This window comes from Rhipicephalus microplus, chromosome 1 (genome assembly GCF_043290135.1).
Source record: "Rhipicephalus microplus isolate Deutch F79 chromosome 1, USDA_Rmic, whole genome shotgun sequence".
Classification (NCBI taxonomy): Eukaryota; Metazoa; Arthropoda; class Arachnida; order Ixodida; family Ixodidae; genus Rhipicephalus; species Rhipicephalus microplus.
In genome coordinates, this window is record NC_134700.1 from 126024680 (window position 1) to 126050174 (window position 25495).

General features: G+C 43.9%; 2 protein-coding genes across 2 annotated transcripts in view; one reads left to right on the forward strand and one right to left on the reverse strand.

Annotated features, from left to right (window-relative positions):
* The window catches only part of LOC119186748 (neural cell adhesion molecule 2), a 299145-nt gene that overhangs the window by 158046 nt on the left and 115604 nt on the right, over positions 1–25495 (reverse strand). The gene's annotated exons all lie outside the window — the stretch shown is intronic.
* LOC142770947 (uncharacterized) lies at positions 19016–20650 on the forward strand. The gene is made up of 3 exons (XM_075872702.1): positions 19016–19097; positions 19693–19815; positions 20368–20650. Exons 1-3 carry the CDS (start codon positions 19016–19018, stop codon positions 20532–20534), a joined length of 372 nt encoding a protein of 123 aa, XP_075728817.1. The 3' UTR covers positions 20535–20650.

Below are 25495 nucleotides of genomic sequence, written 5' to 3' on the forward strand. Positions count from 1 at the left end.
CAGCGAGAATATCAAAAAAAAAAATTCTGTATTTCCTTATTCCCGGTCATAAAACGTACAGTGTCTGTGATAGTGTGCGCTAGTGCACAATGCGACAACTAATCAGACAACCACCAGAACAACAGGAACACTGGAGGCACCCTATTGCTAAATGAAATTTTTTGCATGTGTTCCTCTCGATCTACGAAGAAATTCGAATGTTGTTCACCAAGTGAACAAATGATGCGCTTCTATCTTTCAACAAGTTATCCCCTGGCCTAATTTAAGTACTTGAAATTGATGTTTTGTGTCAGTGTGTGCCAGGCAGATTACACACACTTGATGCAAAATTTCTATTTTCTTTGCTTGTCTGTTTCATCATCTGTTGTTCATTTCTCTTCATTAAGCGTAGTGTTCTGAAACCATAAAAGTTATCAATTAGGCTTCACATTTTTGCTCTCCTTTTGTTGACAAATACTCATAACCTTGGCAAGGTTCACCCACATGTGTGCTACGGTTACCTGCATATGCAGAAGTCAATGTGTTGTCGATCTCGCTAAGCACTGAAGAACTCCCGCCCCCCAAAGCAAACGAAGACAACCAGGAAAACACCCTTGATTAGTTTGTTCATTCAACACGAATTATTTAAAACCTTTTGTGGTGCAATCACTAAACGGCTAAAACAGTCCACAAAATAGAAATGTCGTTGAATTAGGGACGCCCTCGTTTTCAATATATACCACAAAATGCAAAAGACAAATTCAAATACTACACAGCATCGAAAGCAGATATAGACAACCCACCAATTGAAGACCTTTGAGGGTTTTCGAAGAGAGATAAAGAAGTTCTAATGTGTCGGCTGTGATAGATCGGTTCCTATTTTTTCCATATTCTTCTGAGTCTGACAGTCCCTATCACTCTCCTGAGATTCGTACTCCACCCGTAACGACCTGGAGGCTCCCGTCCACCTGAACAAATGCGTCAAGTGAACTTCTAGGCACGTTGCCCCGTACCCACTCATGACACGAAACGTCACCGCCAGATGCATTCGACGCCACATCTGTGGCGGCTGTGGCAAGTAGTACTTCTTCAGCCTCTGTAGAGGGAACTACAGACCATGTTCCTATTGTAGCGAAGATGAATGCTACTCGATGAGGCAGTGGGTACTTGCCAGGACGGGAAGAGAATGACGTTTCGCTCTCTCGGCGTTTAAGTGGGAGCCGCCATTACGACGCCAGTTCAAGCAGCTGCCATTTAGTCTGAGAAATAAGCGCTGCTTCTAAACGCCTTATTCTAATTGGTTTACGTGCTTGGTATGGATAATCCTGGAACTTCGAAATCGTACGCTGCCTCTAGTTGCTATGATGTCCATAGATGAAGATCAGCGGGCTACAGCCTGGGTTCCAACTCCTCTGGCTCGTGTCTGTCCCAGCCCCATTAAGCTGCGTGACCCGCCTACCTTTAGCGGCACTGATGACAAAGACGTTAAAGATTGTCTGGACGAATACGACCCGTTGAGCAAGCACAACAAATGGGATGATACACACAAGCTCGCCGTCGTTCAATTCTATTTAAGCAACGTCGCCAGTTTGTGGTACCGCAACCACGAGAGGGGCCTTCCAACCTGGTTAACCTTCAGAACGGCGTTCGCTGATTTGTCCGGCCGTCCAGCGCTTGACAAGCTACGTGCTGAACAACGCTTGCACGCTCGTGCCCAGCAAAGTGGCGAGAATTACACCAGCTACATTGAAGATGTGCTGGACCTTTGCCGGCACGTCAACCCGGCCACGGCGGAAGCCGAGACGATCAAGCACATCTTGGGAGGCGTTACTGACGATGCATTTGTGATGCTCATCGATTAGAACCCGCAAACTGTTGAGGAAGTCATTCAACTTTGTCGAAGTTACGACGAGCTTTGGAAGCTGCGTGAATCTACTCGTCGCGCCATTGCGTAATGTGCCACGATTTCCGGTTTAACGTCGGACGACCACAAGGCCTTGCTCCTCGAGATCAAGCAGTTTGTACGCGAAGTGGTCAAACGCCAGCTGCCCATAGTGCCGTATACCTTTGACGGTGCACCATCTACCTTGCCGACGCTGATACAGCGAGTCATTCGGGAGCAAGTGTCTGAGGGGATACCCGCAGCCAATGTACCAGCTGTGACTGTTCCGCTGTCCTACGCCGAAGCACTGAACGCGCCACGACGTTTCCTTGCCGTGAACAACTACGTCTCCGAGCGCCCTAATGCCAAACCATCTGAACTTGAAATCCGGCTGGCCACCCGTTCGCCTGACCAACGCCACACACTCAGAACCCATGGTGCACTCTAGACAACCGCCCCATATGATTTTCCTGTGGTTTTGCTGGTCACGTAGCACGGTTTTGTCGACGGCGTGAGTTTCTTCTGCGTAACGACGTCCGGTACAAAGCCTACAATTTTTCACCTCGACCTGAGCCTGCTTCAACTTGCCCGCCTGCCGCTGTGGACATGTGTCCCCCTTGTCGCAACTCCAATAGACAATGGTCGTCTTCACCACATCATCGTTCCGTTTCCCCTATGCTACGTCGCCCTCGCCCTGTGCCTGGGGAATAAGGGGAGCAGCAGTTTAGGAGGAAAAAACTGCGAAGCGTTCGAAATTTAGAAGACTTTGTTTTTCGTCGGCTGATGCCATTGCTGTCTCTGTCGAAGGTATACCTGTTTTCGCATGGGTCGTCACTGGCGCCGCAGTGTCTGTAGTGACTGAGAAACTTTGCCGTAGACTAAAAAAAGTAACAACGCCTATTCAAGACTCCAGTTTGAGTACAGCGAGTGGCCAACAACTTCGTCCTTTCGCCACGGGCACAGCCAGCGTCCTTATTCAAGACATCATTTATGCCATCGATTTCGCTGTGCTGCAACAGTGTTCCCAAGACCTTATACTTGGCTGGGACTTCCTCTCTGATCATCATGCTGTTATTGATTGTGCTCGGTCCGAAGCCGAATCCTCGCCGTTATGTCGCTCAGCTTCCATTGGCTCGCCCCCTTCAAGTGTAAAAGTTTTGTTGCCGCCGATACATTGATACCCCCTTTCTCATCTGCGCTAGTACAACCATCTGCAACCGCTGTCTAACGCAAGTGCTTTCTCATTCATTTCGCCATTCTCTCTTTTCCCGATGGGTCACGTGAAATTTACGTAACTAATCTATTTTTTCGCCTTCCGCATTACTGCGCAGAGATTGCCTAGGCCTTGCCGATGATGTTGCCTTGAGTGCACAGCTCTTTCCGGAGTATTCGACTCCGCTTCCAATTAACGCCCTTGCTTGCTCCGCATTACCCTCGGAACCGTCATTCACGAACGCATTCTCTCGCTGCCCCGACCACAATTTTATGACCCAGCAGTGCGCGGTCATCATCACCCTCCTCTAGGGCTTCCACACAGGCTTCGACCACCACAACCAAGTTTGAGTCATCCTTTCAGTATGTCTCATCAAATCGACACTGGGATTCACGCACCTTTACATCAGCGTCCATACTGTGCGCCAGCGTCTGAACGTCAAATCATCGCCGAAGAAGTCCACAACATGTTGAAGCGCGGCGTTACTGAGACCTAGAACAGCCCATGAGCATCCTCGGTTGTTCTATTGAAGAAAAAAGATGGCTCAATAAGATTTTGCGTCGACTACCACCGGTTGAACAAGATCCCCCGCAAAAATGTTTACCCGCTACCACGCATTGACGACGCCCTCGACTGCTTACAAGGAGCCACGTTCTCGCTAGACCTTCGCTCCGGATATTGGCAGGTTTCGATGGCTGAGGCTGTCCCCCCCCCAAAAAAAACAGCTTTCGTCACCCGAGATGACCTATATCAGTTTAACGTTATGCCATTCGGGCTATGCCATGCACTTGGCACTTTCGAGAGCATGATTGGCAACATCCTCCCTGGACTCGAATGGCAGACATGCCTGTGCAACTTAAACAATATTATCATACTTTCGAGCGACTTGCAACCACGACTTTTCCGGGTGGTCACCAGCATGTGACGATGCCTTCAGCACTCTCCGGCGTCTTTTTACATCAATTTCAATACTGCGACATTTTCATCCACTTGCCTCTACACAAATCCACGTGGATGCTAGTGGTGGCGGTCTCAGTGCAGTGCTTGCCCAGCGTAAACCAGGATTCGAAGAGTACGTCGTCTTCTACGCCAGTCGTGCGTTGACCAAAGCGGAAGCCAACTACTCAGTTACAAAAAAAGAGTGCTTAGCCGTTGTACGGGCTATAGGCAAGTTTAGACCCCTATTTTTACGGTCGCCCATTCACTGTGGTTAAAGAACAGCATGCCTTATGCTGACATTCTTCGTGAAAAAATCCCTCCAGCCGACTCGCCTGTTTGGCATTTCGACTCTAGGAGTACAATATCTACGTTATCTACAGATATGGGCGTAGACATACCGACGCCGATGCTCTGTCCGGATCACCCCTACCACATAATGACTGGTCACCATCTTCACAGCCCCACGATGTTTCTGTACTTTGTGTCGGTGACATGCGTCCGGAGCAACAGAACGATCCATGCATCGCATCACTTCAGAACTTCCTGAGTCTTCCTCCTTTGCAAAACATCCCTAGCGGTATGCGTCGTAAAGTACAGCACTTCGTTGTCCGGGATGGTTTTCTATACCGATGAAATTACCTCTTTCAAGAACGCCTATGGCTTCTGGTTTTCCCCAGAATTCTCTGCTCGGACATATGCACGTTATTTCACGCATGCTTACGCATGCTGGCGTGTTAAAAAGTTGCACCCGCCTGTCACACCGCTACTACTGGCATGGAATGTATCGCTTCGTTCACCGCTACGTCAAGTCCTGTGTCGCTTGCCAGCACCGGAAGAATCTAACACCAAGTTCTTCAGCTCCACTGCAGACCTTACCTTGCCCTGCCAGACCCTTTGATCGCGTTGGTACCCATCTCTATGGACCCCTCCAACTCACACCTTCTGGAAAGCATTGAATAATTGTCGCCAGTGATCATCTTACCCGCTATACAGAAACTTCACCATTACGACAGTTATAGCGCGAGAACAGAACGACGACAAAGAGACAATAAGGACACAAAGGACACGTCTCGTTGTCGTTGTTCTGTTCCAGCGCTAATACTACCGTCATGTCATACTAACTAGCCTAAGCTGCCACACTTCTAAATTCACTGTTACCTTCGGGGTCGCCTTGTGACGTTGGTTTTTTCATATACATCGCATGATCCTACGCCATGGTGCTCCGCGTGAGCCCCTCAGCGACCGAGGGCACGTGTTTCAGCCGGACGCAGTTGAATCTCTTCTCAAGCAATGCCAAGTGATTCATCAGACTACCACCGCGTGCCATCCTGAAACCAATGGCATTACAGAACGATTCAACAGATCATTAAGGGATATGCTATCAAAGCACGTTGCTTCTGACCACTCCAACTGCGACCATATTCTCACTTTTGTGGCGTACGCCCATATTACCACTGTATAGACAATAACTGGATTTGCTCTGTACTTTCTGGTTTATAGTTGTGAGCCCTCCTGTATGATAGACACCATCCTTTCATACCGCCGTGATGTTGCTTAGTAGACCACGGTGTCAGAAGCTGCTAAATACGCGGAAGAGTGTCGCCAGCTGGCCCGCTCCCTCAGTACTGCTAATCAGCAACGCCAAAAGCGCCACCATGATACTTCTACGCTTCCTTCATCTGACGCTCCTGATTACCTTGTCTGGCTCTGGAACTCTTCAAACAGCACTGGCCTCAATACAAAACTTCTGTCCAAATATCATAGACCCTTCTGTGTGGTCAAACAAACGTTTCCGTGAACTACATCGTCGAGCCTTTTGTGCAATCTTTTATTCAACAATGTTGTGGACGTGAGACTGTTCACATAGACCGCACGGAACCGTACTTCGACCCGTATGTTGTTCAGTGCTTTTAAGTTACCAGGATGGCTCTTTTCCGGGGGGGGGGGGGAAATGTAGTGAAGAAGATGAATGCTACTCGAGGAGGCAGTGGGTACTTGTCAGGACGAGAAGAGGATGACGTTTCGCTCTCTCGGCGTTTAGGCTGGATCTGCCATTACGAAGCCACTTCAAGGGGCTGCTGTTTTGTCTGAAAAATAAGTGCCGCTTCCAAACGCCTTATTTTACTATAAACACGCTACGGCACAACGAAAAGCACAGCTTTACAGTAGCAATCATGGTTTTCCTCGTAGCAATCATGGTTCTTCACAGTAGAAATCATGCTTCCCCCAAACACATCTTCACCTGAGCTGACAATCCATAAAACATGTCGCACATGCACCATATTATAGTGAAATGCTCGCGGGCTTCGCTCAATGCTTTTGAATTTCAGACAGCTGTTGCTAGCGTACCAATTCGCTTTCATCGTCATGTCTGAATCACGAGTCGGACCACATTTCAGAGTGAATGGATCAAATTGTCATCATTCAAAACGATTTGACAACATCAGGAAACTATTCATAGGCAATCGCAGAGATATTCTTGCCTCCTAAATGGACATATAAACCCACAACGACAATGAATATGTTTCCGTCATCACAGTAATATGTAAACAAGAATGTACACTTATTGGACTATACCTGGACCCAGACAAGCCTTTCAACGCTTTAAGACTTGTAAATTTGATTTCAAGAACACTTCCACACATAGTTTTGTGGAGACTTTTATTCCTACAATGAAATTTCGGGCAGCTCACACACTTGTGCGCGAAGAGCCATGCTCGCTGAACCACTTTCAAAACGTTCTATTGAATTTATAAATGACTGCAGTATACCACATATCTACAAGGCTATTCGACTACCAGCAACATCGGCGTAGAATTTGCAACAGGCTTAGTTGCCTGTAACTTTCACTAGTGCACCGGCTTGTAAACACGTGGGAGTGATAGCTACCCAATACGTTATCAGATATTGGTGCGACGATGTCATTAAAGAATTTAGTTACAAGATCTATATATTGGGATGCATACAAACACGCCACTAGCAATGGAATTACTGCTCGAACCAAGGACAAAGAATTACTCACTACAATGGCTTATTGCTTAGGAGCATGAACACGCGTTTCAGCTAAAATTTACAGATGTCCGTCAAACGATGATGAATTCGAAAAACTGTGTGCCATTCGCAGGTGAGCTGAAAAGAAAGCATTGGTGAAAAAGTGTCTTGAAGTTCTTCGACTTAGCCTGTGGACATAATCGTGATTACCTGGATAAATGTATCTGGCGAAATGGTTCGACTTTTGCTCCATACTGGAAGTTTGCCCAACGATAGCAAGGATCGGGCGGGTCTGTATAGGCATGCGCACGCCACTTTTACAGCTTCAGTCATTCACCACACTTTGTCTTCAGAACAAAATTCTTCAAAGAGTTGTCAGTAAGATGCTGCACACTGTTATCATCAACTTTAATACCTTGGTGTTCTTTCCCAAGCAACAAGTCTGACAACTCTCGAGAGGAAGTGGCAGCATTGAATTTGCCTTGCACAATTGAAAATCTGAACACTGCAATAGCGAATCAAACAGGCGCACATCATCCGGTCACAAGAAATTAAGCTTTGCAGCCATTGCAGTCACCCCACAACTCCCGCCTACGACTCCTAGAACATTATAATTCTTCATGGCTGTCTGGCGAGGTTCCCGCAGATTGGAAACTCACTGAAATAGTGCCCATATTAAAACCTGTTAAGCAGCAAAGAAGCTACGCCTATTTGCGCCCCATTGCACTGCTGAGTTACGTCGGCAAGCTAATGGAGCGGATGCTTCAAAAACGACTGACTTGGCTCCTAGAAAGCCACGACAAATTTTCCCAAATAATGAACGGAATCCACCAAGGCATATCATTTGTAGATAGTGTCATCGCCCTCATCTCTTCAATTGAAGAGGACATTTTTGATAGACGCACCCCAATAGTTATCTCCCTTAACATCAAAGCAGATGATGAGGATCAAATTTCTATTTCTCTGAAAAGAGGGTACCAGCCCAGAAGTCGATTACGCTGCTTTGAGGAGGTCAGCGGAGATCCCTTGCGACACCATGGCCTGCAATGGGCGTGAGATTACCCGACGTTCTACACCAAGTCTGTGGTACACAAAAGCGACTCCCACGTATCTTCTGTGTGGAAAGCGTCTGCGTACTGTAGCCACGTCCATGCTTTGTGTACGAGGGCGGCTGATTGTGAGCAGTATCTACAGTGTGTTGTCACGAGGTGTGGATATGCCTTGATATAAAGCCGGCGGTTAGGAAAGACACCCGCCCTAAGCTTACGCCACAAGAACCCACCATGTCGGGGGAGGTCTTCATGAGTCACATCATAGTCTAGACGGATTAGTCTGTAGTGCTGTAAAATGTCGGTATAAGTAACCAAAGGAGCTAGTTTTTCACAGTGCGGGGAGGGCGAAGAAGGGGAAGCGTAATGCGTAAGTATCTTGGAAGCTTTTGACTCCCTTTTTCTCCAAAAAAATATTGCAGCCATGGTCCAACTTGGCCTTGGAAGAAGAGAGTGTAAAGGGATTCAGAGCTATTTAAAAGAACGGAAGAGATCTATGTGCACTCAAAACGGTCCCACACAGTTATACGCAGTAGAGGAGGGCGTATCCCAGGGTGCAATGCTCAGTCCAGACCTTTTCAACATCATTATGATACATATAACACAAATATTGCCACCAGGAGTGCACAACAGAAATTACGCCGACGAAATCTGTATCTGGAGCACTTCAACTTAGCATTTTGTCACTAGACAACGCTTTCAAAAAGTTTTACGCAACCTCTCCACCTAATCGGCTCTTCAAGGTATCCACTGTTTTCCAGAAAAGTGCACAGCCAGCGCTTGTACGAGAAAGAAAATGACGAATTATCTTCCTCCTTGGTGGCCAGCCCCTGACCCATATATGGTATTAGCGATTTTTTGGAATAGCCATCAAGAGAAATCATTCCTGGTCACCTCAGGTGAAGACACTGTTAGCGAGAATAGTTGCAGCACCACAACTCTTCAAATTCGTGGCGGTAACACGACGGGGATGTAATTGCTGATCAATTATCCTGCTTGAAAAAGCGTATATTGAAGAAAACTTGTATTATTGCCTACCGGTGTTTGACCGATTATCACCAGAAAACAATTGAACTTTAGAAGCCACACGAAATATTGCCTCGCATCTGTCTAGGCCTCCCGAAGAGCTCATCAGCCTCGGGAACTGTAGCGGAAGCAGGAGGTCACCAACTGTATGATATCCGCACTCAAGAAACGTTGCGCACACATTTCCACCATGTCTTACAAGAGCCCCCTGCATTTCCTGTACCACGCGCATCTTACCCACAGCAATTCTGCATTTAACCATGCTGTTAAAATGCAGCAATGTACTGCTATTAGACAGCCGAAGAATTTATGCCTCCAAGGTTTCCTCCATGGACGCTCGAACCTTTTAACCAATTATCAATGGAGCAAAGAGACGTATCGCACAGACCACTCTGCTGTGGACAACTTCCTTCTACTAAGCGCAGCATTATACTCAGTATTCTCATATTTATGCTGATGCGTCAACTATTCGGGAGATTTCGTCATATGGCCTCTATGTACACTCTACAAGACAAAGTCTATCTTATCGGCTGCGACGCAAGACATCAACGACAGCAGAACATTCTGACACCAAATAAGCAGTCTTCTATATCCCGAGACAAACGCCGAACCAACGGGTGATCTTCCCTGACTCCAAGGGATCCCTACAAATGCTGTTCAACCTCTTCATTAAAACAACTTATCACCTGATTTCACTCAATATAGCGTATTGCACCACTTGGCTATTACTGCAGGTCACGTTATTACATTTCAATGCATACCGGCTCGTTGCGGTATACTGACCAATGAAAAGCAAATGAAGCCAGCCACAAAGGACTTCAAAAGCTAAATTACAGGCGAACCTATTTCACTAAATAAGATGCTTCACAGCTTACCTAAATGCTTGCTTCCAAAAAAAAGAGAGGTTATGGAACCTCCCGACACATCATCATGCTTTACTCCACTCTATCGACCCATATCTAAGAACTAGACTCCCATAGAAAATCCCTCGACATCTGTTATTTCGCTATCGATGTTTCCGACTGAACATTGCTTATGGAAACAGCTTACAGTACCACTTCGGTCAAGGAGAAATTCAATACTGCAATAACTTTGACTTCATCAAAACTGGAGAACATATCTTGTTTGAGTGCCGAGCGTGTGCCGATGAGCGTGCGTTGTTTGAACACTGTAGGCATAACAAACCGAAGAAATTTATTGGTTGATTGTGCCTTAGGCCCTTTAACCTGCCTAGTGCTACAAAGGCATGCGATAAAACGCTTACTCACGTATTGAAACAATATCGGTCAGCTCGACAAACTATATTCACACCTTAAGAACTCGTAATAGGTCATTCTGTATGCACATATCACCACCCAAGGGAGAAAAAACTGTCTGTATATTTACTTCTTTCTTTTAGTTTTAGCTATTGTTATTTTTTGTTCTCTCTTTTTTTGTCTTTCAGTCCCGAATTCTCTTACCCACGCAGTGTAACAAGTCAGTGATCTACACACGCCGGCTAAATTCTCTGCCTTTCAATAAACAGCTCTTTCTCTCCCCTCAACGAGTGAATCGAGACGAACACGCTGCCAGAAAAATTCAGGAGTAGAGAGTCGACTAAAGCTTTTCAGCCTAGGGGATACACACAACCAAGTTTTGATGAGCCATGTTCCCCAGGGCATCTCACAACGCGAACACATACCTAACGTTATCGCCTTCCTGCTGCAAAAACGAAAGTGACCCGCCGCATAAAGGAAAGGTGCCAGGTAAACGACAACAAATGACTGAGTTCGAATGAATGTTTGTGAGAGGTGCCTCTAAATGTGTGTAGCCTAAGTAAACTACGAGAAAACGAAAGTACTGTGGCGAAGTCACTCTGAATGTAGCTATTTGGTTACAACGTAGTGCAGTGTCGCAAGATCCCCGACGACACGCGTGCGCACGTACAACAAATACAAGACGAAAAGTAGCGTTCACTGTAAGCACTGTTTATCGTGTATGGCCTACTGGTGTATCAGAGCCAACACTGAAGGCCCTCGCAGAATGAAGACTCTCGCTGTGGAACGCGTAATGAGACGCCACCGGGAAACGCGAAGAAATGGGAACCGTTTGATCGGATCAATATCAGCGCGCCAGCGACAAGATGCGTGGTAAAGAAGCCGGAAGCCAGAGGCACTCCCCATTCAGAAGGAGCCAACGACACCCTCTACTCTGTTTCTTTTTCTTTCCCCATTTTTCTATTTTTAGTAAGGTCCTTCCACATTCTTTTATATTCCTGGCAGAGCTGCCCCCCGTTTTGCAACAACGAGCAAGTATATTGACACGAATAAAGTCACGACTCCTAGTTCTACACGTTTCCGAACATCCTGATCTTGCTCCTTTTGTTCCTGTAGAGATGGCTAGCAGTCTTCTTTTGCTTGCATAGTTTTTTTTGCTCTGCTCACGCGAAGCCTATGCCATGAGCATTCCTGGAAGGCGGGTAACTTTTGAAGAACAGTGTATGTCATCGTTTGCTACGAATGCTACAGAGGCCTCTTGAGGAACACAGAAAGGAACAAACGAACACGCAAACAAAGAACCCTACAAAAATTATAAAAACTAACGAAGAAATGAAAATATCTCTTTGGGTAAACACATCAATGGGGCAACGTACAGTATTCGCAAATAGAAGTTTGATGCAACAATCTAGAGGTGGAGTGCCCAAACTTGCTTCTATTTCTTATCTACATTTTAGTAAAAAAGAAAAAAAGCATATTCTGTAGATGCCTGCAAGCAACACGCAATTTTATATAGCGCTTAGTTGACACGAATCTCGTAGATACTCAAGAAAACTGGAAACAATAAATTTTTGATACGTGGGCCACGTGTCCCTATACCTGCAAAGGAAGAGTAGAAACTGCCAGAGGAAATACAAAGATAGTGTATGCTAACATCAGGTAAATACTTTCCACTCACTCTGCTAATCAGAAATATTATGATTCAGCGAACATTTCACGACCAGTAGCGAAAGTTCATGGAAAGAAAGAATTAAAAGTATAAGCGGTGGTACGTCTTTACAGAGACGTCGTAAGGGTGGGCGTTAAAGGTGGGCCCTCTAATCGGGACATGAGCAAGTATAGAGGGGCAGCAGCTAAGGAGAACCAAACTTGTTCGAAAACGGTGCAAGCGTATTAATAAACTGCTCTACGTTTTCTGAACCCTGCTTTGCATTCGTACAGTTACTAGGCACCCCGACTGCCAACATCGCTGGAGCTGCATCAATTGTTCGTCAAGAAGGCAGACATTTGATCCCCATTTATGGCAGCCACCGGCTAGCTTTACCTCAATTTCTTTCTTCACCGCATTTTATACGTATGCAGCCAGATAGTTGAAGTCCATGTAATGAACCACTGCTTGGGTTTTCTTCGTGTTCACGCCTGCCTCTCATCTTCCCTTTTCTTACCATTCTTTTTCCAACTTTCTTTTCCCTCACTTATGCATAGTGTTCCATGCTGATATGAGTGAGAAACAAAGCTTTAACAACACAAGGCGATCACCAAAGTCACTTAGAACTGTTATATAAGTTTATTGTTTCGAGACGAGCAAGTAATGGTACTGTTATGCAGTTTTAGCTGTGCGAAAAAATGTTAAAGCTTCAGATGTTCGCCATTTTCCAAACGTTCTACCCTGGCCACACACATTGACCATGCTTCTATAAGGTAGATATTCCCGCTGGTCGGAGAAGGAGGTGAGGATGAAAAACAGAAAAATAAATGGGTGATGCTACCACTTACGAAACACAGTTTGGTTGTCAGCGTACATTTGAAGAAGGGTTGGCGTTAGGATGCTAAGCTAACGATTGAATAAGTACAGTGTAACTACAAAGTCTACCTATTAAGAAGTTTGCTTTCTACACTGGTGATCTTTTTCTAATCGTGCTTATTATACAATAAACATCATTTTGACTCCCAAATGTTTTGATTTATTGTGTTTTAAACACTTTCCCAACCGCCTGACCTCCTGCTTTGTCCTGGAATTGTTTGAGTAAAGTGAGCGACAATGCTTCTTATTCGGTTGCCTTCTTCGCGAGGGTCCGCCGCGGTTACAGAGATCAGTTGCTGACAGTCGCGAGTTTGATCTGGGCCACGGCTGTCACATTTAAATGAAAGGGAAATGACACGGACCTACGTAGCGTACGATATCTGTGTGCGCAAAATAACACCACATAGTAAAACTTTTCTGAGCACTTCACTATAGCGCACCTCTTAATCATAGGGCTGTTATGAGTAAAAAAACACAAAGCAGTATTTCTAAACCTCGCAAAGACACACCTGATTCATCCTGGCAATCTCAAAGAAATTAGAATCAGCGAAAGAAAGCTGAAAACAGGTAACTCCTCTTCGAAAATTCACTCAAGGGTAGGTTTACACCCCTTGATGATAAGCAAGGCTCTGAAGATTTAGAGATCGCATTTGTGTTCTTAAATGTAAAATTGCAATAAAAGCATGAAAAAAAGAAGTGTACAACACGCCTTTTCTCTTCATCCATGTGTCAATGAAGCAGTGATTACTTGTTCGCAGAGCTAAATCACGTGCCTTGAATTCATTAGGGCCTTTTTTGTTGTTCTTTCAAATTGTGTCACAACGTCTGTACCCAGGACACGCGAGATTCACCCATGAAGAAATTAAGGAAAGAAAAGAATTTGAAAAAGAAAACGTCACGGGATTGCTCTCCATAAATTTTTGCAATCAAATACTTCCGTAATAAAAAAGTAGAGGAACTCAAAACTACAGCGCTGTTGTCGGAAATAGAACTCATTCTACTAAGCATCTTCTCTTAGTTTCAACTGTATTCCATTGCTGCTGACAGCGTTACTGCCTGACGACAAAAAGAAAAACTATAAAGTAGAAGAAGGAGCAGACCATCTTTGCTTTATGATCGGAAATCGTAGCACTTGTTTCTCCGAACGAACGCGCGTGAATGAGATGGTGAGTTCCACAAAAGGAAAGTATCGAGTGGTGAGCAAGTTAAGTATCTTGAGACTGATGGCGCGAGTCTCTGTTACCAGGACGATAAAGCATGTGCCCTTGCGCTTCGCTGTTTCTGAGCTCAATTAAGTTTCAAATCAGAGAGATAAGGGAATAACAAGAACGGAAAGCGAAGCAGAAATTGGAAGCGAGAAGACACGACGACCATCCCTCCCCTTCTCTTTTTCTTTTCCTAAAACGGAGCTGGAATCGATAATGGCAGCGGACGAAGAAAATCACGAAATAACACACGCGCCGCCTGGCGGAAATCGTTCGAGTAACGTGCTTAGGTCGAAAGGTACGCAGTCTGTCGCTAACGATCGCGTAAAGCCATCACCTCGGAAAAAGTGTGAAGAAAAAACAACAAACGAGCAAGAAAATGGCACAGCGGGTGTGAAAAACGAAGCTGTATAAGAAATAAAAACAATTTTGAGAAGGGTTAAAAACTCTTCCTTTCTCAATGCGTTTTCTTTCTAAATTTTTTTAACGGAATGAACGAGGGAACTCTGGAAATACGTTTATGCCGTCGAAGTGAGAATATACGTTAGAAATGAGGTTAAACCTGGAAACGCCCTGTTTCCATGTTTTCTCTTTCCAACACTTTTTCTATGATATGGAGTGCCATTTATGTCACCACCCCTTTTCGGCGAAAATTTCAAAAAGAACAACAAAAGTAGAATGTTCGTCGAAAACGGTACGTCTCGTAAAGTTTTCGACGGCTTTCGCAAATATATTTCCGGAAGCATGATTACGTTGCCCATGAACCCGAAACGCCAGCTTATGCCGGTAGATAAGGTGCCGTTAAATCTTCAACGCCTACGCCTTTTTGAACAGGCTTTACACTTGCCTCCTACGAAGAACAGGGGCGTTCGAATGCTCAGTTGTATAATACAAACTCGAGCTGCCGCTTCCGCTGTCGTGGATTCGTTGGTGAGTGTGTTCATCCGGGACGTTCAATTACGCCAGTGACGTACCCTCAAGTGAGGGTGTAAAATGCACAGACAGCCGTATACGTATACGCACACTCGCATATATATATATATATATATATATATATATATATATATATATATATATATATATATATATATATATATATATATATATATATATATATATATATATATATATATATATTAATATATATATATATATATATGTGACGCTACAAAATGGAGACACGTCGTGGCCCAGATGCCATGCGTTTATTCTAATGCACGCGCACTTCCTCTTCGTCGGCTTCTCCTAGAATCACCTTGTGAATGCGTCACACTTCCCCCTTTCCTCGAGAAAGTCTCAGTTCAGAAGGTTCAAAATAACGCCGCAGTTTGCTAACATGCACAATGTCAGACTTTCTACGTAAGGGTAGCACGGAGCGGTTGATCTCATAGTTCACTGTTGAGACCTTGCGTAGAATATTGTAGGGTCCTTCCAAGACAGAACTCAGTTTGCCGTTGTTGGGATGCCATGGTGCCTCGTAAAGGACAAAGTCACTGACTTGGAACTCAATCGGAAGAAATTTTCTATCATAAATGACTTTGTTCTTATTATGGTAGGCGATAGAATTGATAACTGCAGTTTTTCGCGCTTCTTCGACGGTTTCTTCTCGTTGTTCCAGAACAGTAGGATAAGATGGAATTCCATACATCAGGGCCCGGATTCACAAAACTCACTTACGAAAACATTTTTGCGCAAGAGAAATTTTCTTGCGTAAGTCGATTCACGAAACGAAAAAAACGTCGTAAGAGGCCATAGTTGTCACATCGGCCGCTGCAAATATAGCGCGCTGTGACTGCCCGGGAACATGTCAGCGATGGTTATGCAGTTGCTATATTTGCTTACGTCACCGAAAAGTGCTCGTAAGTGGATTCACGAAGCGAAATTGTGCGTAAAAACAGCATAGCTGAGAGAAAATCCCAAGAGTGGTCCGGACCACTCTTAGGAACAATGTGGCTACTTAGAACCTGCTGCCGCAGCGGTATACTTTGGTGCCCTGGCTGGTTTTGAGTTAATTCACGCCCATCAAGGGCTGCCTGATGACTGCTGGTGCGTTTTTATTTCTTTCGGCGCTTTGAGCTTCGCGTGTTGTTTTCCTTGTACGCAGTGGATGGTGTTGACAACCACCATCGTCCAATAAGTTTGAAGTCACAGTAATTGAAGAATTCTATTGGACGTCAATGGCATAAAACTACGCATGTAAAGATTTGTGGTTGGATGAAAACCAATGTGATACGTGAATGGTCGGTGCATTCGAACGCGACATGGCATAGGATCATCCTTATTTGTTATACTGTTGTGTTGCGCCCCATCTCATCCAATTAAAAGTGCGACTCGAGATCCTTGCCTCATTGGTGGAAATTACCATCAAAGAGATTAATGGGAGCACATTCTTTGCACGCTATTGGAAATAAAAATGAGAGGAAGTTTTCAGTGAGTGGTTCCTAAAGTTTGTGCTCTCGTGTACTTTCATTGGCTCTAACTGTCAAATGGTTGCGATCTCTGAAATACAGCTGTCGATACACTTTGGGACGATCTGGAACAAAGCGTACTTTGTAAACCAAAACGTATTAGGGGTGCGCGTGATTACGCATGGAACTACAAACGAATCATGCATCTTCACCTTCACTGTTCAGACACCGATATGGACCGTGATATTATGGCAAGCAATCGGAATGAAATGACCCTAGTAACTTTGTATGACACCGAAAATATGCAAACCCTCACGATTCTGGAGCAAACCTTGGCTGAATTCATTCCTGCGTCAAATGCCAGCCATTTAACTTGGCGCACTAACATCATTCAAAAGTAGAGCGAGCCACAGACATGTAGTTTGTGCGACGTAGCGACCACTTGACCTGAGAATAATAGCATTGCGAAGGCGAATCCCCTGTCGCATGCTCTGATCGAAGCAGACAACAAACGTGAGCAGACGACGGCTTGGCCGACAGACACAGCTTGTGATTGGTTGTGAAGCAGTACCCTCTACATCAGCTCACTCCGTGACGTTGCCAAAATACTTCTTTCATCTGGCACGCCTGTCCTGTTCGTCATATCACCCCCCTCGCACATCAGAGAAAATTTTGTCACGCCGTGAAATTAGTGCAAGTACTTTCTAAGAGCTCTCTTATCATCTTATGTGCTGCGCAGTTGTCGAAAACAACATGGCGTCGTAAACAGCATATCGGTCGGTGCGACTTTCAGCAAACGCTTCTCGCACGAGTTACTTCAGCTTTTGACCGGATGTGTTGTGATTACAGCTGCTCTTTCGGTGCGTGTAAGTAGTGCGGAAAGCTGTGGCAGTGCAATGGTGTACGGTGAAGCGCAGCGAAGCCTGTGCGTCGGTGTGGTTATCAAGCGGGGATCGGCGTCGATGTATCGACGGCAACTAGCACTCGAGAAGCCTGCAATGTGTGTTTGTGTGCCGGTAACAGTTCGTTAGCTTGACTTTGCAGTCTCTCAGTTTGGTGCTGTGCGACATTTCGGATTGACAGCGTTTTGACACGTTACTTGAGTGACCCCAAGTACGTGCGGAAACGTATGAACTACGCGCTCGGTTCTTGCTTCGCCACTAGTTAGCCCGTACGCTTCTATTTACTTGAGAGCAATGTACTGTTCGGGAGTGAAACGATGTTCGTTGTGAACAGTGGTGCTGTGTTGACGTTCCAAGACTTGTGAACAAGCTGTGCTCGTGTGACCGAAAATTCAAAGACAGCGTTGATAACTGTTTTGCCCTGCGAAGTCGTGGTGGGGCAGCTTGGCGCTTTTGTTTGTTAAGTCGTCACTTCTCCTTTTTGTGATAACCATAGTCCTAGCGCTGTGATGTGATCAACCAAAACTGCGAGATGCTACATTCTGTTGTGGATCGTGTTACTTTGGAAGCGCGCCTAGACCGTTCTTCGGTAACAAATTGAGAGTTCTATGTGGCAGCGAGAGCCCGTGAACGTCAAGCTTCCCTCCAGCCCCCAAAAAAAGCAAAGATTTCACCGGTGCCTGGCTTTGGATGAAGTTGTAGGCCAATATCGCCTAACTACAGCTTTTCGAGTTCGTCTGGCCATCGTTTTGCACGGCAATAGAGCCTTGACAACAGCCGGTCATGGCCAGTTCTTACACTTTATCAATGGACGTGCACGCCTGGCCAGCCCTTCATTGCTGTCATTGGCAGCTTCCAGTCTGCAGATGCCCTTTGTCTGTTGGCCGTACTTGGTTCCTTATGACACCGACGGCTACTAAATGCTGCCATCGGTGAGTTCACCTTGCAGAACTAAATTTCACCGGTACTATAATTCACGCAGTTCTATAACGTGTGCAAGTTTTTAAGCCCATCAGAAGTAATGTTTCTCTATGGTAAGTTGAAGCATGAAACATTTACTACTACTGTTATATACATACATATATTATGGAGCAAATACATAAAAAGCTTTTTGTGAATTGATACAAGTGAGCTCTTGTTTAATTATGAGGTTGGGCCTGTCGATTGACCACGTTTGATAGTTGGAAAGTTAATGTGAATTTATTTTCAGGAGCCAGGTTGCACTTAAAAAATTTATGTTATTTTGGAAAATTAGTTCTATAGACGATTACCACTGTGGTAGTACTAAACTTCAGTAGGATATATATATTGCGGTACGTAAATTTTACATGAGGCTTCAGTTTATTTCAAAGTGATTATAGCAGATTTTGGTCACTTTAACGAAGTGATAGCTTCCTCAAATAAGTATTAGAAGTGAGTGCTTTTAATGATTGTTCTTAAATATCTCGTTTATGGCTCTTCACAGATCGCAGGGATTGGTTTGTTAAGGTCCTGTGGTGCATCGGTTGCACATTCTGGCACATCAATCCTCATCATTACTTGGAGCACCTGTACAAAAATAGGAAGGACACGTTCTCTCTAACTGTGCAAGCCTATGTCACTGCTCGGACTGTTATCATTCAGCGGATCTGGCGTGGAAGCATGCATGGCAGCCTCATCTGGAAGGACTGCAATCTGCTTGGGAACTTCGAGGGCACAAAACTGCCTAACGGCTGGCTGCAAGGTTAGTTTTTCTTTAATACATACAATTACGTGAACACCACTTACTGTGAACAAGTTGAAAACCCAAGCATGGTTGCTTTCAGTGGATACCTGTAATACTCTTACACATAATTCTTATTCAACATTTACAGAACTAAATTGCAAGATACTTGAGAATGATGAAAGCTGAAAGCCTGCAGCTTATGAATGAAACTCCAATTATCTGAGGCTCAAAAGCTTGTGCTTTGAATTGAGCACAAATACTTTGATTCCTTATTGAGCTCTCGAGCTTGTGACTCCCTCTAAGAATCAAGTGCTCTGGAAGGAAATAGCAAGTGGGTGAAAATTGCCTGGCTGTTCACAACTTGCAAGGAGAAAGACCTATTGAAAGAAGCCTCAGACGACATAAGGCCAGTAACTGCATCTTTTACCTAATGTAGCTTTTTCTCTCTCAGTGCTGTTGCTTGTGTTTCAGCCGAACATGTTCACCACGATTGCATAGTGATATATATTTTTCTACAAACTGTACCTGACCTAAGTATGCATTGTTGATCTCTAAAGGTGACGTTCAGTGTGTTTCAAAGCCATGGCTTCTCATGTCTCTGTTCATTGGCTAGCCTATTTCAGCAGCAGAGCGATGCAGCTAGCACACATGCAATCCAAGTCATGGAGCGCTCCTTTGGTGTTCTGTGCAGGACACAGCATATCCATCCGGCAAGACACTGGTATCAACAATAATGGTGAGTGTTGGTGGCACCTGTAGGAGCCCGTTGTGTTTGTTGCGTATGAATGTTTCCCCTGATGAAGTGCATTTTTGAAAGGTTTCCTTCATTTAGAATAATAGATGTCAGTAACAAGCACACTCATAATCCACAAGTTCTTTGTGTCTTCTAGACTGCCCATTTGCTCCTATATGCGGTATGGTGAGCTGGCTATGTTAGACAGCCTTAAAGTTATCAACATTGGCTGTTGTGTTGTAATGCAGTCTAACTTGTGTTTCTTAGTGAACTTATTTGTGGTCTACTTCTTGCACCTAGTGTAAAGTCGAAATAAAAGAAACTCTATTGGCTTTTTATGCCTGTCAGAAGTTTTATGCCTTCATGTATAACATTGTGGTTTTGCTCTTGTATCATATTAAATATATTTTCAGCCTTCACTGTTTGTGTGTGTGTGTGTGTTGAGGCTTGTCATTGGCTTCTGAAAATACAATATCTGTAAATATGAGCACATAATTGACAACTATACACTCTTGCATGTAGCATGGTTGTAACAATGATCTGTATTTTTCTAAGTTCCAGCAGTAACAAGGGGTTCGGTGCTCCACGGTCATGTACAGTGTATGAAGAACAGAGCACAGAAGACCAACAAGTATAAAGGGACTGCCAGTGACTGTTCTCCTGCTCAAAGTTTACAACAGCAGAAAGAGCACATTGTGATGTCAGGAGCAGCTGCTGCTTAACTTCTTAGCAGTGCATTATTCAGCAGTTCCTTTGCTTGCATTCGAAATTATTTAACATTTGCATGGAAGATACCAAACTATGACACGAATTTAAAGGCTGCTGTAGTGTTAGTGGGCAAATATTTTTGAGCTGAAGTTTTTAACATGTGTGTTAAGTACCTGCGTGTCTCTACATTTACATGACAGAAATCACAGCATCCATGGTCGCCAATGGTAACTGTGTTTGCATTCTTTGTAGTACAAGAAGTAAAGCCATGGATGCAGTAATCATGTACTTAGTCGATGTACTCCTTCAGTGTACACTCATTTGTATAGCACCAATGATGCCATGAGTGTATAACCTCTGGGAAGTGAATCTATGTGGATTATTTCATTTGGAAGGAAGAGGATCCTCACTACTCCTAGTATATCTTAACAGTAGATTTTAGTGCTTGGGTATTATCCCACTGCCTGTCCGTCCTTCAACAGTCTACTTATCTCCTGTGTAAGTGTAACTTTTTAAATGTATACTTTGCTCGGATAGCTTTGTTCATAATGTAATGCAAGTGACTTATCATCTATGCAGCTCTACTCAGACTAGAAATAAAAGTATTTATTTTTATATGTAGCTATAGCCTGCATTCACTTGTGTTTTTCTAGGTGCCTGTACAATTGTTTAGTTCTACAGAAGTGCTGGTATACTCTAATATTGAATCTGGCATCTTAAAATAGTTTGTCAGTGGAAGTAAGAATGTGTATACAACCAATATTGCTATCCTCAGATGAACTGTGAAAACTCTATGAAAGTTTATTTACATTTTTTGAACTGTGTGAAGGCAAATGTTATTATGTTCTTTTATTGTGGTCCCTGTTTCATGCAAATTACACATAATTACTTTGCAGTGGCATAGTATTAGTTGTTATTTTACTCATATGTGCTGAGCAACATCGCAGTTGAGGCCAGCAGCAAGACATACATGCAGTGCACTGGAGCATTTTCTCACATAGTGTACAGTCTTTGCCCACCAGTAAACTCAATATTTTTCAAGCAGACTAATATACAGCTGTATGGGAACTGTGTTGGTGTGCAAAATTTGAAGTCTTCTTGAGGAGTGTTTTTCATCATTTTTGTCCAAGTGAAGTAGCTACCCAAGGTCACAACTGGTGGGACTGTGGTGGTTTCCTCTCTCCAAAAGCACTCCTACCAGCTGCCTCAATGTTAGCATGGGGTGAATTCACGAACTGGAAAAATAATTGGTCCTTGTTTTCTTGGCCGAAAGAGTCACTTCCACCGTTGAGCCACCACGACGCGCCAGAATAGAAACGTTTAGCTAAATAAAGTTGTTTCTACTTTTGAGAAGTGTTTTGGGGAAACTAAATGGCACCTATAGCTGTCAATATAAACACTGTTTGCACCAAGGAGCTTAGTAGCTTATAATTGTATTATTCATGTATTGTCTAGAATTTACTCGCGCTGTGCCAACTTTCAGCCCAAGTGTCCTAACATGCTTTGTTAGTGGGTTGTGAATGAGCCAAGCTATGTAAATAAACAGAGTGATATTGCAGACATGTACAAAATATTGATGCACAGCCCTTTTCTTTAGCATGACATTGTCAAGGGCTTTATTCTAGTGTTTTTTATAAAGAGTGCTTGTCACTGGGCATCAGCGGAAAACCATGCATCAAGCTTTTGCGAGATGGTTCGAGAAACACCGTGTTCAGACATAATAATGCCGGTGGATTTCTCTCGTAAGTTACTTTCTCTAGTATATTCAAAATGAGTTTATTAGAATTGTTGTTTTATAGCCATTCATTTTAATATTTACACCTGAGTGTGTGTATGTATGTATGTATGTATGTATGTATGTATGGGTGTACATATGTATATGTGTGTGTGCGTATATGAATGTATGTATGTATGTATGTATGTATGTATGTATCTTTTAAATGAGAATCCGTTTATCATTGGTGAGTAAGTTTGGTAATGATATGTCTGAATTTGTTTCTAGTTATTTCTCTTTTGAGCCATTACATATTTCAATTCATTTTGTACTGCATAAAAAGAAATGTAACCTTACACAGAATATGTGTGTTCGAAGCAGTTGTTTTATTTACCAACCTACAGTCATGGGCAAGAAATTGGGTAAAATGGAACGAACCTGCGAAGATTAGTTTAGAGCAAAGCTACTCTACATGGCATATTTCGTACACATTGCATTGGTTGAATATGTCGATTTCAACCTTTCAATTTTAATCAGGATAAGCAAGCTATCGCCCGTCGTTGTATATGTGTGTGATATTTATGCATACGGTGATACCGGTTCGCAATTACAATTAAGGTCACAAACCTAGTCAAGCTGAATACACGAATTTTGTCCATGCACCTTTCATCTGCACTGGAACTGTTGTTAATAAAAAATAAACTTCAGTTTAGAAATTTATTCTAGTAACCAAAAGCAGGGTATCTCTTTATCACGCAAATCAAATTGCCATTGTTCTGTTCCATTCTGTACAATAGGGACCCTCTCAGCAGAACTCGAATAACTGCTATAGTTCATTTTAACCATTCACAGCGACATTACACTGAAGCGTGCAGCATGACAAATAGCGGGAGAGAAGACACAAACTAATCACTCTGTTCGCGTCAGCTCTAACTGTCCGTGCTCTTTGGTCTTGCTGCATGTGATGATGCCCACCAAATTAGCAAGAAAGCGTGTCCCTACAAAGGCAGTCAACTTGGCTGCAAGCAGTTAGCTCTCTGCATGTGTAGATTTTCTTCAAAACACCGTGAAGACTGATTGCTGGTCGAATATCCAAACACGTGAAAAGTAATATACCAGGTATAATATTGGTATTTCAGCACTGGACACTTTTGCGATAAGAGAAAATGGAGGAAAAAATTATGAACCCTGACTTGTTTAATTTTTGAAGGAGCACAGTACAGCGCTTTTGGGTCAAAAGGGGAGTGAAAGAAGCAAGTGCGAAAGCCTACTTCTAAAAAAATTAGTACCCGCCACCACGCATAATGTCAGGCTGGGCAACCTCTTGAGAAAAAAAAGTGCTCAGTGATTCTGCGAATCGAACCAAGTACCTCGTAGATTGTAGTCGAGCGCTGTAACCGCTCGTCCACTGCAGCAGTGCTTGCATTCGCCCTATTGCTGATATATCGTCATTCCTTCGAATGAAGCCAAATGCAAAAACGTCCGGTGAAACTTTGTCAAAAATAGAAAAAATAGTTAGAATGCGTTTGCCCAAGGTTACTAGAAGATAGAAACCGCCACGTGTGACTGTATAACCGTGCGCTATTTATTCTTGTACATTACTGTCATGACGTTGGGATAGCCGGCTCTAACGTAGGCTACCTTCTCATAGTTTGCCAAATATAAATAGGAGAATAAAAATATATAACAGCCTGTGACAACGCTCATCAACTATTATGAGTTCACTGTCACTAGTGTCACTTTCACTAGATGAATGCTCAGTTTGCTTCCATTATCGTTATTTAGGAAAGTTTTGGCTCATTAACTCAACTCTCCCAATTAACAATGATTCTCACATCTAAGGACTGTCACACTTCATCTCGCTTTCTGAGTGGCTGTCACTCCCATATAACGCGTACTCCTCTTTTTTATGCTCTCGAAGCGTCCGACGCTGCTTTGCGGAGACTTTCCCTGACGTCTGCTGGGCCAGAAAATTGTCTTTATTATCTATCAATTTCAAGCTTTCGCGAAGCCGAAACGAGAGTCTCTCTCTCTCTCTCTCTCTTCATTCTTTTCGCACGTGTGATAACGTCTCTCGACCTCAAGACTCGTATACACGTCCCTTGCTTTGTTTGCGCACTCAAACAACACTGGACGAAATATTTGCACCGTATTTTGTGAAACGCATTAGCACTGAGACACCTCCCGACGAGTCTCCCTCATTTTACGTAGACATATACCTAAGCGTAAGCGTATGCACGTTCTCGCATTCCGGCTTTATAAAAATGCTGCGGTGCATGGAACCAGCGAAATTGCGCTCACAATTTCATTTGATTACTGCTGTTATCTATTTTAGCACAATTCGTCTGCAGGCACCAAAGTCGCTCATGTGTCTTGTAATAAGAATATTGTAACAAAGGCTACCTTTGACTATAGGTACAAAACACCCTTACTTTCACCACTATACCGTGCTAGATAGCACCGAATTAGTTAAGTAGCAGCGCAGCTTCAATGAAATGTAAGGTAAGTGGTTGCTTTAAATAAGGTAAGACATTCAAGGCACATTTTCAAACATTGCATGCATCGATTTATGTGTGGTTTCATTTATGTGGTGCACCTGGAGTGTTGTTTACTTATACTTGGCGAGATAGTGCATGGATTGCTCGGTGGCTTAAGGCCATGAAGCAATTGTTTTTTTAGCTACAGTCGTTGATTAAAGGCGAGTGCTTGGCTTTGCACAGCCCACCAAAACGTCTATTACAACGTACGCGGCATCCCGTAAGCGCTGTAGCAGACGCTCGCGGAACTGAAACTTAGATGCAGCAAATCATTGGCTATCATCGTATACTCTCGATGCTAGACGCTTTGCGTGCTACCTTGATATTATCGGCACACACTTCTTTCTTTCCTTGTCGTTTCATCGGCTATCGTGTGTCCTCCTTGCCCTCTGAAGTGCCGAATAAGTTAAATTCATACCCGCGCTATAGTAATCCCTCCACATAAGAGAATATTTGGCTAAGAAAATGCGTAGCCAAAGAGAAAGTTTTGTGGATTCGGGCCCAGGAAGAAAGGTGCGTAGCCGGTCACTTCGTGGGGTGTTCTGTTGTATTCGTCAATTACCTCCTGAAGCAGCTTAGTCCAAGTCTTCTGTGGTTCGTCATGGATCTTACATTTAGGTCTCGTTACGATAGTCTGGTTTGTCCGCTCGTTCATGCCGTTGCATTGTGGATGATGGGATGAGGTGAATATTTGGTGTATACGATTATGTTTATAAAAACTGCT

What these genes read in the sequence shown, in the direction of transcription:
- LOC142770947 (XM_075872702.1), top strand. Translation starts at nt 19,016, where the DNA reads ATGCATGGCAGCCTCATCTGGAAGGACTGCAATCTGCTTGGGAACTTC. An exon ending in GCCTAACGGCTGGCTGCAAG is followed by an intron (nt 19,098 to 19,692) that starts GTTAGTTTTTCT and finishes TTCATTGGCTAG; the next exon opens with CCTATTTCAGCAGCAGAGCG. An exon ending in CACTGGTATCAACAATAATG is followed by an intron (nt 19,816 to 20,367) that starts GTGAGTGTTGGT and finishes TATTTTTCTAAG; the next exon opens with TTCCAGCAGTAACAAGGGGT.